The sequence below is a fragment of the Monodon monoceros genome, unplaced genomic scaffold (genome assembly GCF_005190385.1).
Source record: "Monodon monoceros isolate NGI ecotype Baffin Bay Population unplaced genomic scaffold, NGI_Narwhal_1 Super_Scaffold_21, whole genome shotgun sequence".
Taxonomy (NCBI): Eukaryota; Metazoa; Chordata; class Mammalia; order Artiodactyla; family Monodontidae; genus Monodon; species Monodon monoceros.
The window spans coordinates 161,219,813-161,234,553 of NW_021703778.1; the positions used below are offsets into that span (position 1 = coordinate 161,219,813).

The 14,741-nt window shown below is 54.1% G+C and overlaps 1 protein-coding gene across 5 annotated transcripts in view; it reads right to left on the reverse strand.

Moving 5' to 3' along the window:
* Window positions 1–14,740, reverse strand: part of TTC7B (tetratricopeptide repeat domain 7B) — a 239,818-nt gene extending 225,078 nt beyond the window's left edge. For 4 of the 5 annotated variants that reach the window (XM_029237233.1, XM_029237234.1, XM_029237236.1 and 1 more), the window contains exon 1: window positions 14,598–14,735. In XM_029237233.1, the coding sequence (XP_029093066.1) occupies window positions 14,598–14,718 (121 nt within the window). In that variant the 5' untranslated portion in view covers window positions 14,719–14,735. Of the gene's footprint in view, window positions 1–14,597 lie in introns of all 5 variants that reach the window. The other variant, XM_029237235.1, reaches the window with a different exon arrangement.
* Window position 14,741: the final 1 nt, after the last annotated feature.

A 14,741-nucleotide genomic window follows, 5' to 3' on the forward strand; every position in this document is an offset into this window, starting at 1 on the left:
CTCCAGGCCCTCAGCATCCTTCCAAGGCCGTGTCTCACCAGAGGGTGCCTGGACATGCCGTGCCTGCCTCCCTTCTCCTGCCAAAGTTCGAGGCATCGTCTGAGATGCATTTCAGGGTCCACCGGGAGAAGCTTCCTCCGCTCCCTCCGCCTGGGCCAACCACGTACCTCACAGGGCTCTGCACGTGCAGGCACCGGCCAGCCCGGTTATGAGCAGATGAGACAGGAGAGGCCTCTGCCCCCAGGGAGCTCACATCTCTGGACAGAGGAGACAGAGACAAACCAGAGAAAGGCCAGACAGTGGTAAGAGATGTGCAGAGAACTAAAGCAGGGTGGCGTGACAGTGAGCAAGTGTATGGCTACTTGAAACTGGGTGGTCAGATCAGAGCAAGAGTCTCCACGGAGAGGCGTTTGACACTTGAATGATGTGCTAGTCAGCCATGCAACTGGCTGAGGGAATAGCATCCTCTGAGCTCACGTAAGGGCCCTAGATGGGGACACAGCTGGTGTGTTCTAGCAACAGCAAGAAGGCCAGCGTAGCTGGAAAAGAGGGAACAGGTCAAGATGGGGATAGACAGAGAGGCAGATCACGAACTTTCTCATAGACTGCGGTGAGGAGTCTGGCATTCACTCTAAGTGCAATCGCAAGTCTTTGGTTGGGGGTTGCGGGTAAATGGGGGTGTGCAATGATCTGATGTAGGTTTTGGAAAGATCCCTCTGTCTGCTGTGTGGAGAATGAACTTGGGGTTGGAGCATGGCAGAGGCAAAGGCAGAGCCAGTTAGGTTGCTGTAGTAGTCGGGCGAGAGGTGACAGACACTTGGACAAGAGGGTGAGTGGTGAGAAATAGCGCAGAGAGGGAGAAATCGTTTGACTGAGACACAGTTTGGAGAGAACATAAACCAGACTAACTAATGGAATGGACTGGAGGTATGGCAGACAGAATAGTAGCCACCCCTCGCCCCATCAAGACGTCTATGTCCTAACTTCTGGAACCTGTGGATATGCCACCTTGTCTGGCAGAAGGGACTTCGCAGACGTGATTAAGTTAAGGATGTTGAAATGGGAGGATTCTCCTGGATTACCTGGGTGGGCACATTGGGTCCCTAGAAGAGGGAGGTAGGAGGGTCAGAGTCAGAGAAGAAGGCGTGATGATGGAAGCAGAGTGAGAGAGACTGGAGGACACTGAACCACCGGCTTTAAAGATGGAGGTGGGGCCGCAAGCCAAGGAGTGCGGGCAGCCTGTAGAGGCTGGACAAGGCAAGGACACAGTCTCCTCCCTACAGCCTCCGGAAGGAATGCAGTTCCGTCGACACTTGATTTTAGCCCAGTGAGACCCATTTCCTATTTCTGACCTCCAGAACTGAAAGAAAACAAATCTGTATTGATTTAAGCCAGTAAATTTGCAGTAATTTGCTATAGCAGCAGCAGGAAACTAATGCACAAGGGTTGAGGAGAGGAGAGGATTAAAGGTAAATTCTAGATTTTAGATTGCACAGTGGAGCGGACAGTGGTACCACTTTGCCATGTACTGAGGTGAGGAAGAAAATACTCAAGAGTTCTGTGTTAACCAAGTTAAATGACACTTGATATCCAAGTAGAGAAATCATGTCAGTGGACGAGGGTCCACATCAAAGCTGGGGGAGACTGAGTGGGAAGGACCAGGAAAGAGAGACTGAGGTTAGAAGTTTCCAGAAAGAGGGAGTGTTGTGGGTTCAAAGCAGCTGGAATATCCAGGAAGATAAGAGCATAAATATAATCATTACGTTTGGCAACATGGAGGCAACATCGGGGTGGAGGGGGGCGGGAGACCTTAACATGAGAAGTCTCGGGGAAGCCCAGGGGATACAAGCCCAGCCAGGGTGAGCAGAGGAGATGACGATTCTCCAAAGAGCCTTTGCCAAAAGGGAACAGAGAGATGAGGCAGTAATCAGACAGCGATGCAGGGCTAAGGACGGTTCCAATAGGAAGTCTAGGGCATGTGTGCATCCTACAGGGCATGGTCCAGGAGAGCCAGACAGAGAGACAGAGAACTGATCCAGGGAGGCAGAGAGTGGACTGCAGAGGCCAATCTGGGAAGGCGAGGACGGAAGGGATTCAGGGCTGCAGGCCTCTGGAAGGAACTGAGGCCCCCAAGCAGGGCAGGAGGAAAGCGGGTCAACTCAGGGGGAGGAAACGAGCTGGTCTCCTGATTGTTTCTATTTCCTCAACAAAGAATGAGGCAAGGTCATGAGCGAGGGGTGACAGCAAGGCATTCAGAGGACGTACAGGGTCTAAGAAGAGAAAAGAACGTGTGCGACAGACATTTTGGAAAGGGGGAACGCAGACCTACTGGAGGAGGGGCAGTGCCTTGGTGAGGTCACTGGTCACCAGGGGCACGTGGTCAGCAAGGTGAGGGTGTTCCTCAGCCAGACCCACGGGTAGGTAGAGCTGGGCCGAACCAGGGTAGGGACACTGTCACGGTGGAGGATGGGGAAGAAAAGGGCACACACCTAGACTAGAAAATATGGATTACATGCCCTACACCTGTTTCAAATCTAAGTCGGGTCAGGTCACCCCTCCCCTCAAACCCTACAATGGCTCCCCCCTCACCCAAAGTGAAAGCCAAGATCCTTGTAACTTTTACCACCTTAGCTCTGCCCTCCATCCTGTCGCTCTCACATTCACACTCCACCACCAGTGCTCAGCACACAGCAGGCGTCCCATACACATTTCTGGGATGAGTCAATCAATAAGCATGTCTCCCCTCCACAGACACGGCCCAATCAAGTACCTTAGTCTCTGGAGACACAGCTCCCTCCGCCGGGGTGCCTGGCACACAGTCGGGGCACGACGCTCACCGAGACCAGACCTCCCCGTGTCTACCTCAGGCCCCAATGCTCCCCTTCCACTAGCTTTGTTTAAATTGTGACCCAGCTCGGAGGGCCCGGCTACTGTGGAACTCTTACTGACAGGCAAAGATGGCGTGAGGCAAAGGGTAAGGAGCTCAGAAGAAGCTGGCAGAAATGACATTCTGGGATAGTCAGGGTCCAGGCCTCATGCCAATGCCTCCTCATATCCACACACAATGCAGAAGCTGAGGGACAGGACGGGAGAGGAAAACGCGGGAACAGAAGACTACGCTTCCTCTGCGCTGGCAGGGGAGACGAGTATGCTGGACATCACACATGCGCAAGCACACGCACGCACGCACAGGCACGCACTTCCCCTAGAGAAACCTTGTCTAAGAAAAGACGAGGGAACTTGAAAGTCATGAGCTTGGAGTTGGCCTGACCTGTCCCCAGAGCTCCGCAGGGCAGGAAGTGAGTCTAACGGGCAGGGGGGCTGTTATCAGGCCAGCCCAGAAGGCTTGGAAATGGCTCTCTCAGGAAGCCAGCCCCACACAGGCTTGTTAAACGTACACCCACACGGCCTCAGCAAGCTCCTCCTGAAGATCCAAAGCCCCAATCCAGTCCTTGCCTCCAAGGGGTACGGTCTGTAGGGAGGCGGGTACCACCAAGCCCTGTGCGGTGGTGTGCAAAGACCAGCAGGGACACTCAGGAGGGTGTGAGAAGCAAGTGAGGTTTGAGCGGACTGAGGAATTTCTCCAAGTGAGACTCCAGGCAGAAGGGTGACTGGACACCACCGGCGTTGTGTGCTGGGGCAGGGCGGGGAGGCTGCCACAGGGTGTGCGGCGGCTACAACGGGCCAGGGAGACCCACTTTCCCAGGCCTCCAGGCCCAAGACTCAGTGGGGAGCTGACTGCCTTGGCCTGGTGCCTGGTGGACCAGGGAATGGAGGGTGGCATTGACTGCAGGTCCCTGGGCTGGGCACCACCCACCCCTCAGGGGTATCATCTCACCAAGTGGACACTCCTCCAAGGCTGGCTAACTTGAGAGAACGCTGCTTCAGAACCTACAAGAGCCAGAGGGGGCAGTTCCTCAATGGAGCCCGGCCCTGCAGCAAAGGGGCTGAGCCAGCCCGAACGTGAGGAGGAAAGAGGGATAAGGGGGGCAGCGAGGGGACCGGAAACCCTCCCTGGGATGGGCCTCCCAGCAAGTGTCCACCCTGCAGTTGTCCAAGAAACAGGGAGAGAAGGCCACAGGCAGCCAGCCTGAACAGCGATCCATCAGCCCCAGGCGGGTCCAGGCCAGTCACGCTAGGACGACACCAAGAGGTTCAGATGTGCAACCACGCGCAGGTGGACACTCCCTCCCCGGGGGCCACCACAGCCCAGTCCCTCCACCACCCCCAGCCCCGAGCCCAGTCTGCCAAGTCTCCATGTACTGGACTCAGCGATCTTCGTGTTCCAGGCGCTCAGGACAGGGCTGGCACCCAGGAGGTGTTCAGTTGGTGTCTGATGAGCAAATGAATCCAAGTTAACTCCTCCAGAGCACAGGCCAAGTTGTTCGTTGAATAATTAGTTGAGTACCTACTGTGTGCCAGCCACGTGATTGGTGCTTGGGATAGAGCAATGAACAAGAGAACAAAAGGCCGTGCCCTCCTGGGGTGGCCAGCCCAGTGGTCTCATTCATCTTTGTGTCCCCATTACCCATGGCAGCACCCCTACATCCTACCCCAGGCTCACTGGGTGCTGAATGGGTGGCTGGAAGAGAAGGCCCGAGGCACCTGTCAGACCTGGGCTGAAGCGCTTACTAGTTCTGTGACCCAGCAAACACGGGTTGTTGTCAGCTTCCCAGCACAACAAGAACCCCACCGCCACTAAGCATCTTTGCTATCATTGCTATCATTGTTGTCCTGCCCACTTCGCCCGCACCCTGTAAAGGACTGAGTATCTGGAACTTTCTACCCTCCTTCCACACACAATACTCCTGATGCAGTGAGGCTGCCTGAGGTAATGCTGTGCTAGAAACTGCATTATCTTATTTGTTCCTCAAAGTAACCTTTGAGATAAAGATTGAGGCTCAGAGAAGCTAAGTAATTCACCTAAGGCCGGACGAGCAGTAAGTGTCGGACCCAGGATTTGAACCCGGATCTAACAGGGCAAAATCCACCGCTTTGTCCTGTACTAGGTTCCTTTCCTCTTTGCTGAAATACCTCCATCCGCCTAAGAGGGTGAACTACTGTCCCACTGCCTAGGGCTGAGGGAGCTCCGGGACACCGGACTCTCGGTGCTAAGACCAGGAGAGGCCGCCTAAAGCCACGCTCTGCCAGGCCTCACCCACCACCCTCAGCGCCCAGTAACCCAGCTGCACCCTGTGGCCTTCAGTGATGCTGTCATTGTTCTCCTCAGGCCGCAGGTGACACTGTCCCACCACTTGGACAATCACGTCTCAGTGTGGTCCGGGAACTCCCTGCGCCACAATCCCCCGGGTGCTGGTTAACAACCCTGTTCCCTGAACCCGACGCCACCAAGACTTCCCGAAGCAGAAGCTCGGACCCAGCCTGTGACTCCGAGTTACTAAGCAGCCCCAGGTGAGTCAGCTGCCCAGAGGCTGAGGGACTGCCCTGAGCGGGAAGCTTCCTGTGGCTGGTGACCGGCTCGCTCTACGTCTTCTGGTGCAGCGTCCCCCGCCCCGCTCCACAGGAGGTGCTCCTTAAATGCTAAGAATGGTGGCTGAGGGCAGGGGCTTTCAGACATGCCTGATGACACAAATCACCGGAGGCTGAATTTTGAAATGCAGATTTCCAGTCCGCATCTTGGACCGAGAATCGCCACCCTAGAGGAGAGGTCTGCCAATCCATAATGTCCGAGCTCCCTTAATTCAGTGCAGCTCAGAGCGTGTCCGTGGACCTGCGTAACTGGCAAAACCTGGGAGCTTATAAAGAGTGCGAAGCCTAGGCCCCAACCCAAACGGGCTGCATCAGAATCACCAGGTGTGGAGCCCTACAAACTGGGTTCTAATAAGCCAGCTCGGTGATTCTTTGATCCGAAAAGTTCAGAAAAACATTAGTGTAGAATAATGGAACTAGAGTTGTAAGTGGGCTAGAGTCCTATTCTATGAACATCTCCAAGCCTCGGTCTACTCGTGCCCTGAATGGGAATCACAGCCCCGACCCCACTCCCCAAGTGGCTGTTGTGATGATTAACCGGGATCCACGTAAAAGTTCATGCGCAGAATCCAGCACACAGCTGAAGCTCAAGAAATGCTTGTTCATCCTCCCTCCTTACTGGCACTGTTTTAACACCCATGAAGTCGGGAAAACTAAGGTTTCAGTGGTTCAAGTGATGTGCACAAGGTCACTCAGAGGGAAAATACCTGGGGATTCTGACTCCATGTCTGGCAGGCCCGTGAAAGGACCAAAAAACATGTTCTGCCTGGTGCTGGCACCTCCACCACGTGCTGTGCTCGATGAACAGGGACAGACAAACCTGGAGGGTAGCAGGGGCTGAGGCCACAACACCAGGTTTCCTGTGGCTGCGGCTGCCCTTTCTAGTTTACATGGCTCTCATCTCACCTGCGTGCCAAACTCTGCTCAGTCTCATCTTGGTGGCTGATGGGGATGGTTTTGAGACGTCTCAGAAGACCTCTTCCTATTTGCAGCAACATGGATGGACTTGGAGGGCATTACGCTAAGTGAAATAAGTCAGACAGAGAAAAACAAATACTGCATGACATCATTTATATGTGGAATCTAAACAATACAACAGGGGGGCTTCCCTGGTGGCGCAGTGGTTAAGAATCCACCTGCCAGTGCAGAGGACACGGGTTCGAGCCCTGGTCCGGGAAGATCCCACATGCCGCGGAGCAACTAAGCCCGTGTGCCACAACCACTGAGCCTGTGCTCTAGAGCCCGTGAGCTGCAACTACTGAGCCCGTGAGCCACAAGTACTGAAGCCCACGCTCCACAACAAGAGAAGCCACCGCAATGAGAAGCCCGCGCACCGCAACACAGAGTAGCCCCCGCTCACTGCAACTAGAGAAAGCCCGCGTGCAGCAATGAAGGCCCAACACAGCCAAAAGTAAATTTAAAAAATTTATTAAAAAATAAATAAATTTTTTTTTTTTTTAAAAAGAAGCAGACTCACAGATATAGAGAACAAACTAGTGATTACCAGGTTGGGGGAAGGGGCAATACAGGAGTGGGGGAGTGGGAGGTACAAAGTATTGGGTGTAAGATAGGCTCAAGGATGTATTGTACAACACGGGAAATATAGCCAATATTTGTAATAACTGTAGATGGAAAGTAAATTTTCCAAATTGTATAAAAATTCAAAATTAAAAAGAAAAAGACCTCTTCCCTCTTCCTGGCTCCTCAGATGGGAAGCAAGGGCTTTCACACAAGTCAAAGGTCTGGAACCCTCCACCATCTGCCAAGCACAAGGTCACCCAGAGGGGCAGGAATCCACCCACTTGAGGGCAATGTGAATCACGAGCAAAGGCCCTCTGGGTGCAGCCTGGTGCAAAGCCGGCCGGCGGCAGGTGCTCTGGGTAAGCGAAGAGGTGCACCAGTTAGAACGCCTTCAGCAGCAAGTAATGACTGAACACCCGGCTCAACAAGGCGTCAACAAGAAAGCGTTTATTATCTCAGGTAACAGGAAGTCCAGGGAAGTACCGCTGCAGGCGTGGAGCGTCAGCAGCTCGGCAGCATGACCAGGCTCTCCCTGTGTCGCCGTGTCCCCACCCTCCATAACACACGGAGCCCCCTCACTCCTGAGCCGACTGCCTCCTGGCACAGAATGGCTGCAGCTCCATGTCTCAAAAGCATGAACCATTTCCAGGGCAAGAAGAGAGAACGTTCTTCCTCCCTCTTAAGCATGTACGTCACTCTTAAGCATGAAGAAATCCTTCCCAGAAGCCCCCTCCCACAACATAGGTCTCTGATGCCTCATGGGCTGGGGCTGAGTCACATGCTCATGCCTCAACCAATGACAGGCAAGGGAGTAGACCCTTGGGGCCAAGGCCCACCTACCATAAAACACATGGCACTCAGAGGGGCCGACCGCTGAACAAAATCAGGGCTCAATTGGGAAGAAGCAAAATGAGTGGAGGTGGAGAATGCTGGATGGACACCACCAACTCCACAGGTAAACACCAGTCCCCGCAGCATAACACTCTACAGGGACGGGGTCATCACCTGTACCTTGGTCCTCACATCCATTTTGGAAGGCCCTCAGCCTTGCTTCCTGAAAGACCGGTTCCAACCGGTCAGGAGCCTCCCCTGGTGAAAGTCTGCGGGCCACTTCGACACAGCACACCCAGCGTGGGCTAGGAGGCTGGTGGCCCACTAAAGCAGGAGCACACCCTCTGCCCTTCAGAAGGGCCACCACAGTGGGAAGACCAGGCACATGCCCAGCAGACAGTGTGGGGAGGGGAAGCGGCCCTGAGCGGGGAGGTGGGAGACGCTAGCACCCACCACGAGACAGCCCATGCTATCTCTGCTAAGGGCTTACTCTGTGCAGGCCCCGGGCTAAAAGCACTTTCAGGTGCTCTTTGGCTTGTTTGTTTTGTTCTGTTCTCATGTGGTCCTTCCGGCCACCTTACCAGTTTAGCACTGTCATTACAGGTTCACGATCCCTTGTCCATAATTTCCAAAATCCAGACCTCTCTACAAACCAAAAGCTGAGTTTTGTTGTTAACTTACTGGGCAGTTAAACTGAACCAACATAAGGTTATTTGGAGTCTATTTATCCCTTTTGCAATGACTGTTGATATGTTTTGATGCAGAAATACTGCTTGTTTTCTCATGAAGCACTGCCACTAACCCCACGGGGAGTGTCACGTAATGTCCAGTATATACACTGCACTCTGAAAAATTCTGCATCCTGAAACACATCTGGCCCCAAGGGTTTCAGAAAAGGAATTTTGGACGTGTGTCCTCACTTTACACATGGGGTTTCACAAGGCAGAGCAACACTCTGACCCACGGTCCAGACCTCTGACCCACTCTGCTCACCCCTGCCATCGCCAGCTGGTGGCTTTAAGGAAGACACCTCTCTCTCTAGGCCTGTTTTCTCATCTATAAGATGGGGAGGTTGGACTAGATCAGTGGGTTTTCAAATGTGTTTTTTTAAGCACATTAGCCCTTCCTTCAAAGGAAACTTTAAGGGAAAATGTACCTGCTCCAGTGAGTGAGGCCTGCCCACCTGGTCACCAGAGTGCTTTCTCGACAGGACAGTGTGAAAACTGTTATCCAGTGTGATCGCTCAGGGCCCATCTGGTTCTAACTCTCTGTGGTTGTCTTCTCAGAGGCCGACAGCCTTTTCTGTGAGGGAAGGACAGCTAGGAGGAACCTGAACCAGACCTTGACAGATGGCTAGGCTTCTGACCTGCAGAGAGGACTCTGGAGCCCAACAGCTTGCGCACAGGTGAGAGATGAAAAGCAAGGGGAGCGAGAAGGTCCAGGAGGCCAAGCCAGCCAACGGAGGGGCCCCGCGCACCAAGGGGATGGAGGTCAGGCTGGAAAGGCTGGCTGGCCAAGCGGATGGATGTCGGGTATCCTCCTTCCTCTCCACTCGGAGCCTGAAATTCCTGTGCCCTGGAGGCGGGGGGCGGGGGGGGGCATGCAGGAGGAGCTGAGCAGCCCCAGCCCCACTGTGTGGAGCCACAAGGTCACAGTGTTTTTGCCCTGACCACAGCGACCACGTGAGCCCCAATGCCTAGCTCAGAGCCACCCCTGTGCGTTGTGGAATAAGTGAATCTTCTGGATCCAAAAATCAGGACGTGTGGTCTGCCACAAAGGCACGTCCTTCAGAGGACAGCAGGACAGAGCATTTGAAAGCAGGACGCTGGCCTGGGAAAGCCAGGAGGGAGCGTCTCCTAAGTTTCCTTCCCCTGTGTCTGGGGGCTTCCCGAGAGTCTGCCGTACCCCAGGAGTGTCCAAAGAAGCCATTCCTACACGTCAGGGCCACCTTCTCACCCCGCTGCAGGCTCTCAGCTACACCTCAGCCTTGTTTCCTAAGAAGCCCCTCGGGCGGGCAGAGGGGCCCCCCATCCACCATTACCTCTCCGCCTCTCTGGGAAATCTCCAGGGGACTGAGCGAGCCCGGCCCTCCTCCAAAAGGGGAAGCCACAATGCCACCCGTGCCCTCCTTCAAACCACAGGAATATCAGCTATTGGCAAAGGCGAGAACCTCACTCTCACTCAAAGGTCTAAGTATATTTCGTAACCAAACTTTGCCCCCCTAAATATTCTTTGTTTCAGGCACCACTTCCCTACCTACCCCTCAGCAAGAGGTAAGGAAAGTGACCCCAAATCACACCTAACCAGAGGGGCGATGGTCCCTTCAGGAGACACTATGATCAGGGCCTAATTGCTCTAAGTGAGCTCAGTGACTGAGCCCGTCTGAGAAGCTGAGCAGCCTGGGGAAGTGGGGAGAGGCCGACACTGCCTCAGAGCGAGCGGCTGTCTTTTGGGGCGGGTGCAGGCTCCAAAAGGCCTGTTCTGTTACTGAAATATGCGGAAGTCTTGACCAGGCCCAGCTCAGGTGTGTCATCCCGAGGTCTCCCACACTTCTTCCCAACCAGGTGATAGCCAGGACCTGGCCTGTCTTGCCCAGGGTCGTGCTGGGTCAGCAGGAAGGAGTGAACACCAGTATTTTGCAAATACAAGTTTAACATATATCAACTCATTTCATCCTCACAGCCATCCTGATGGGTTAGGTATTATTAACCCTATATTACTGATGAGGAAACGCAGGCTCAGAGATGTTAAGTAACTGGCTCAAGGTCACCCAGCCAGCCAGAGTCCGAATTGAAGCCCAGGGGCCAGATCACTGCACTTTCTCACACAGCAGTGAACCTAACCACCAGGAGGCTAGAGGGTGACCTTCTGGGGAGAGAAGCCAGCTGGGACTGCCCTCCCACAGCCAGGGCTGACCTGTGAGCCGACAAGAAGCCGATGTGTGGCTCTCCATGTTCACCCCTGACCTCTCGGGCGGCCACGCCATATCCAGGCCAGGGCCCCTCCCACTTCCCTGTGCCCACCAATCCCCTGCAGGTCTGGGGTGGGGCCCGAGAGTGTGCGCTCCTCACGTGCTCCCAGACGATGCCCATGCTGCTGGACCCCAGACCACACTTGAGGTAGCAAGAGCCTGGGCTTGAGTGGACTCTCCCATCCCCCTTAGCTTGTATGTATTCCCATCCCCACTCTCTTGCTGGAACTCATCAGGGCCTGGCATTTAGCTGCCACACATTTTGGTTCCTTGAGATGGAGTGATTAAAAACAGTGATGCAGTGGGGTATGAGGCAGAAAAGGAACTTCTGGGCTCTGTTTCCAGCTTGGCATTGGCCCTCTTCTTCCTTATACACCTCTTGGCAAAACTATCTAAACCAATTTATCTCAAAGGAGTCAGGCTGGAGCAGCAGGCTCTGAAAGTGTCCGCTATTTACCGGCCTCCATGGGGAGGGGCTGCCATGCCCGAGCACAGACGCTGATGTGCTGAGCGGAGAGGCTCACTGCAGGCAGGAGCGGCGAGATCGAGTGACTCCTCTGCTCAGAACCTTCCCGGGTCTCCCACATCACTCAGAGAAAACCCAAAGCCTTAACCATGACCCACGAGGCCCCATGCCATCTGGCCCTGCCGCCCCTCTGCCCTCACCAGGCTTCTGCCCTTGAAGTCCCCTCCCTGGAACACACTCCACCAACTTAGCTCTTATCTCAGATGCTGCCTTCCCATCAGAGGCCTTCCCCGGCCACCCATTTAAACAAGCCCCACCCCCACCCCACCCCAAAGCACTTTTTCTTCTTCCCCTCTTTATTCTTCTCATACCACTTACCACCATCTGACATCCTGTACATTCTACTTCATGATTTTATCTATCTGTCTCCCTGCCCCTTCCCTACTAGAATGTGGGTGTCATAAGGGCAGGGATGTTTGTCTGATGTGGTCACTGGTAGATCCCCAGTGCCTAAAACAGTGACTAGCACATTGGCAAGTACTCAGTTTTTGTGGAATGAATGAATAAGTGAATGAATGAAGGGCCTGCCTACTAAGGTGTCAGGCTCTGTGGCTAGCCCTGGGAGTCTTTAGACTCCTTTGAATCTCATAACAACCCCTACAAGGTAAGTCTTTTAATCCTCATTCTAAGATGAAACTACTGAGGCCCCGAGTGGTTAAGTAATTTGACCAAGGTCACAGAGTTAGGAAGTGGCAGGTCCAGGACTCAGGCACTGGTCTGGCTGGTTCCAAAGACTGTGCCCTTTTCTGCCTGTGGTTGCCTTCAAGGTAACTGTCTTAGTATGATAAACATGACATTAACTCGCTGTCCTTATTCTAAACAGCAAATGTTTTAGCTTAGGAATTTTGCCAAATCTGCCCAAAACTTGAGGTCTAGTGCACCCAGGTGGGTCTGGTGCCCCCAAAGCCAGGAGGAAGTCCCACTGCCAGTCAGGGGAGCCCCCATCAGCCAAAGAAAGGGAAAGACCCTCCTACAAGCACTTCTCTGAACCCCAAAGGAAAGCCACAATAATTCTGTTTTGTTTCATCCTTTTTCTTTTTTTTTTATCTTCCTGAGCAATCTCTTTGACCTTTTCTAGTCTGTGTGACCTTTGGCCATCAATGGCTGTTTACCATGTGGGTTTTGGGGCAAAAGTCTCTCTCTCATGAGTTTCCCCAAACCAAACTTGCACATAGACCCATGGACCACCGTGCCCCGTACAATCTGCTCCCCCCGCAAGCCCCATTAATGACTGTGGCTTTGATTCTAGGGACCAAGCCTTGGAAAGGGAGCCAAGCCTAGAGGGGCCGTGAAGGTAAGATCGGCTCATGCCACTGAAAGCCCATCTACCCTCTCATTCCGGAGACCACCATAGTTTGAGTTACCCCACCTCCCCTACCCATCATTCTCAGTCACATGATCTTGTCTGTTTTCTTCAAATCACTTCTCACTGTCTGAAGCTACCTTGTTTACTATGTCCATATTTGCTTACCATCTGTCTCCTCAGAGGAGGTAAGCGCATGACGGTAGAAGCTTGGTCAGTGCTATTCACCACTGTTGATGCCCGACACATGTGGGCATGCAAATACTGGTTGAATGAGTACATAAAACAGGAAACAAGTGTGTTCTGAAGGGAAAAACCAGGGGGCTCACAAATGAACTTATTTAATCCTAAGATCAATGAAGGTATTATATGCCCTGAAGGTATAATACGCCCTGAAGGTATTATATGCCCACACAGCTGGGAAGTGACAAAGTAGACCCAGGACTGTCGAGCTCTGAAGAAACAAGAAAACTTTGCAGGTACGGGGAAGAGAAGCAAGAGGCCAAGCTCGTGACCCTTATAGGGACAGCAAGGTCAGGCTGCCACTGGAGCCCAGGGGACTGAACACCTTTTCCTCAAATGCTCGCGTAACTGAGAAGAGTCAACATGTTCCACATGCTGAGCCCAGGTAGGTCTGTGCTTCCTCCATGCCCCTGGTATGATCATGGCACCTGCACCTGCCCAGGAAGTACCGGCCCAAAGCAAGGTACCACAGTTGAGAGTGCACAAAACCAAGTTCTTATTTTGAGGCTCTGATACTATAAAAGGCACAAATATAAACCATTCCTGAAGAGGACACACGACATCCCTCTCCAGTTCTGGGTAGTTTGAGGCGAGAAGGTTGAAAGCAGTGTGGCGGTCCTTTCTCAGAACAGTGTCATTTATTCATTCTTTCATTCATTCATTTGTTCAGCCAACATGGGCTCACCCAGCCTCAGGAAGCCTGAGATGAAATGTGACAAAACCTCTGCCCTCCCGCCAGTGCATCGGTGCCTGCGGTTTTGGCGGGCACTAAAAGACAAGCAAATATTAAGGATACTTGCTTCCAAAACAAATAAGGACACGTGGAGCTATGCTCTGAAATGGCATTTTGGATGCAATTTTGATTCCACTGGGTATGAGAACCAGTTGAGTCAACCGGGTCATAGACTAACTCCAGGCACCGGGTTCCTACTCCTTGGATCTCTCCGACCCCCTCTTCCTCTAGGCCCCAAGCCCCTCACACACCCAACTCCATTTCCCAACATTCTTCAACCACATTGCCACCTCTCTCCACAATATTCTCCCTCCTGACTCCCCTGACTCTATTTCCCCCATATTCCCAAACCCGACCTTCCTAGATCCACAGCTTCGACATCCTACCCTCTGGATCCCGGGACACATCTCAACCTGATTTCCAGCACCACCCCACACACACCCCAAGCCTGGGCTTCCACCTGGAGCCCCTTGAACGCCATCTGTTTACAGAGCATATTTCCCAGGGGTCTCTGCTCACCACCCCCATTCGCAGAACCCCCGTAAATACATCATGACTCCGAGTACACCATACACACACCCTGGATCCCCATACATCCACACCCGAGTCTTGAGGACGCACCCTCCCCCCATCACCTCCAACTTCTCAGAGCCCCTAGGCCGGCCCCTGACCCCCTGGGACCCCAGTACAGCAGCCAACTCCGAGACACCCACCCCCTGACTCCGCAGAAGCCCGCCCTGCACGCCGGAACTCTGGGACGCCCGGCACAAGCCCTCGGCCGCCGGAGGCCCCCACCGCGCCGCTCCGCGGACCCCGGGTTCCCGAGGCCCTGGCCCCGCCGCGCACATCTCCGGCCGCAGCGCCCTCGTGACCCGGCCGCGCCCCTGCCCGCGCCCCGCCGCGCCTCGGGGGCCCGGCCCGGTGGTCGGTGGAGGCCGCGGCGCCTCCAGCAGCCCAGGCCGGAGCGCCCGGCGCGTACCGTTGGCGATGAGCTTGGCCGACAGCTGCTTGACGAGCTCGGGGATCCGCTCCCACTGGCACTCGGAGCGGCAGCGCTCGATCTCCGTCTCCAGCCGCGAGCCCGCCTTCTTGGTCGCCATCGCGGCCTGGCCGGGTCCGGCCA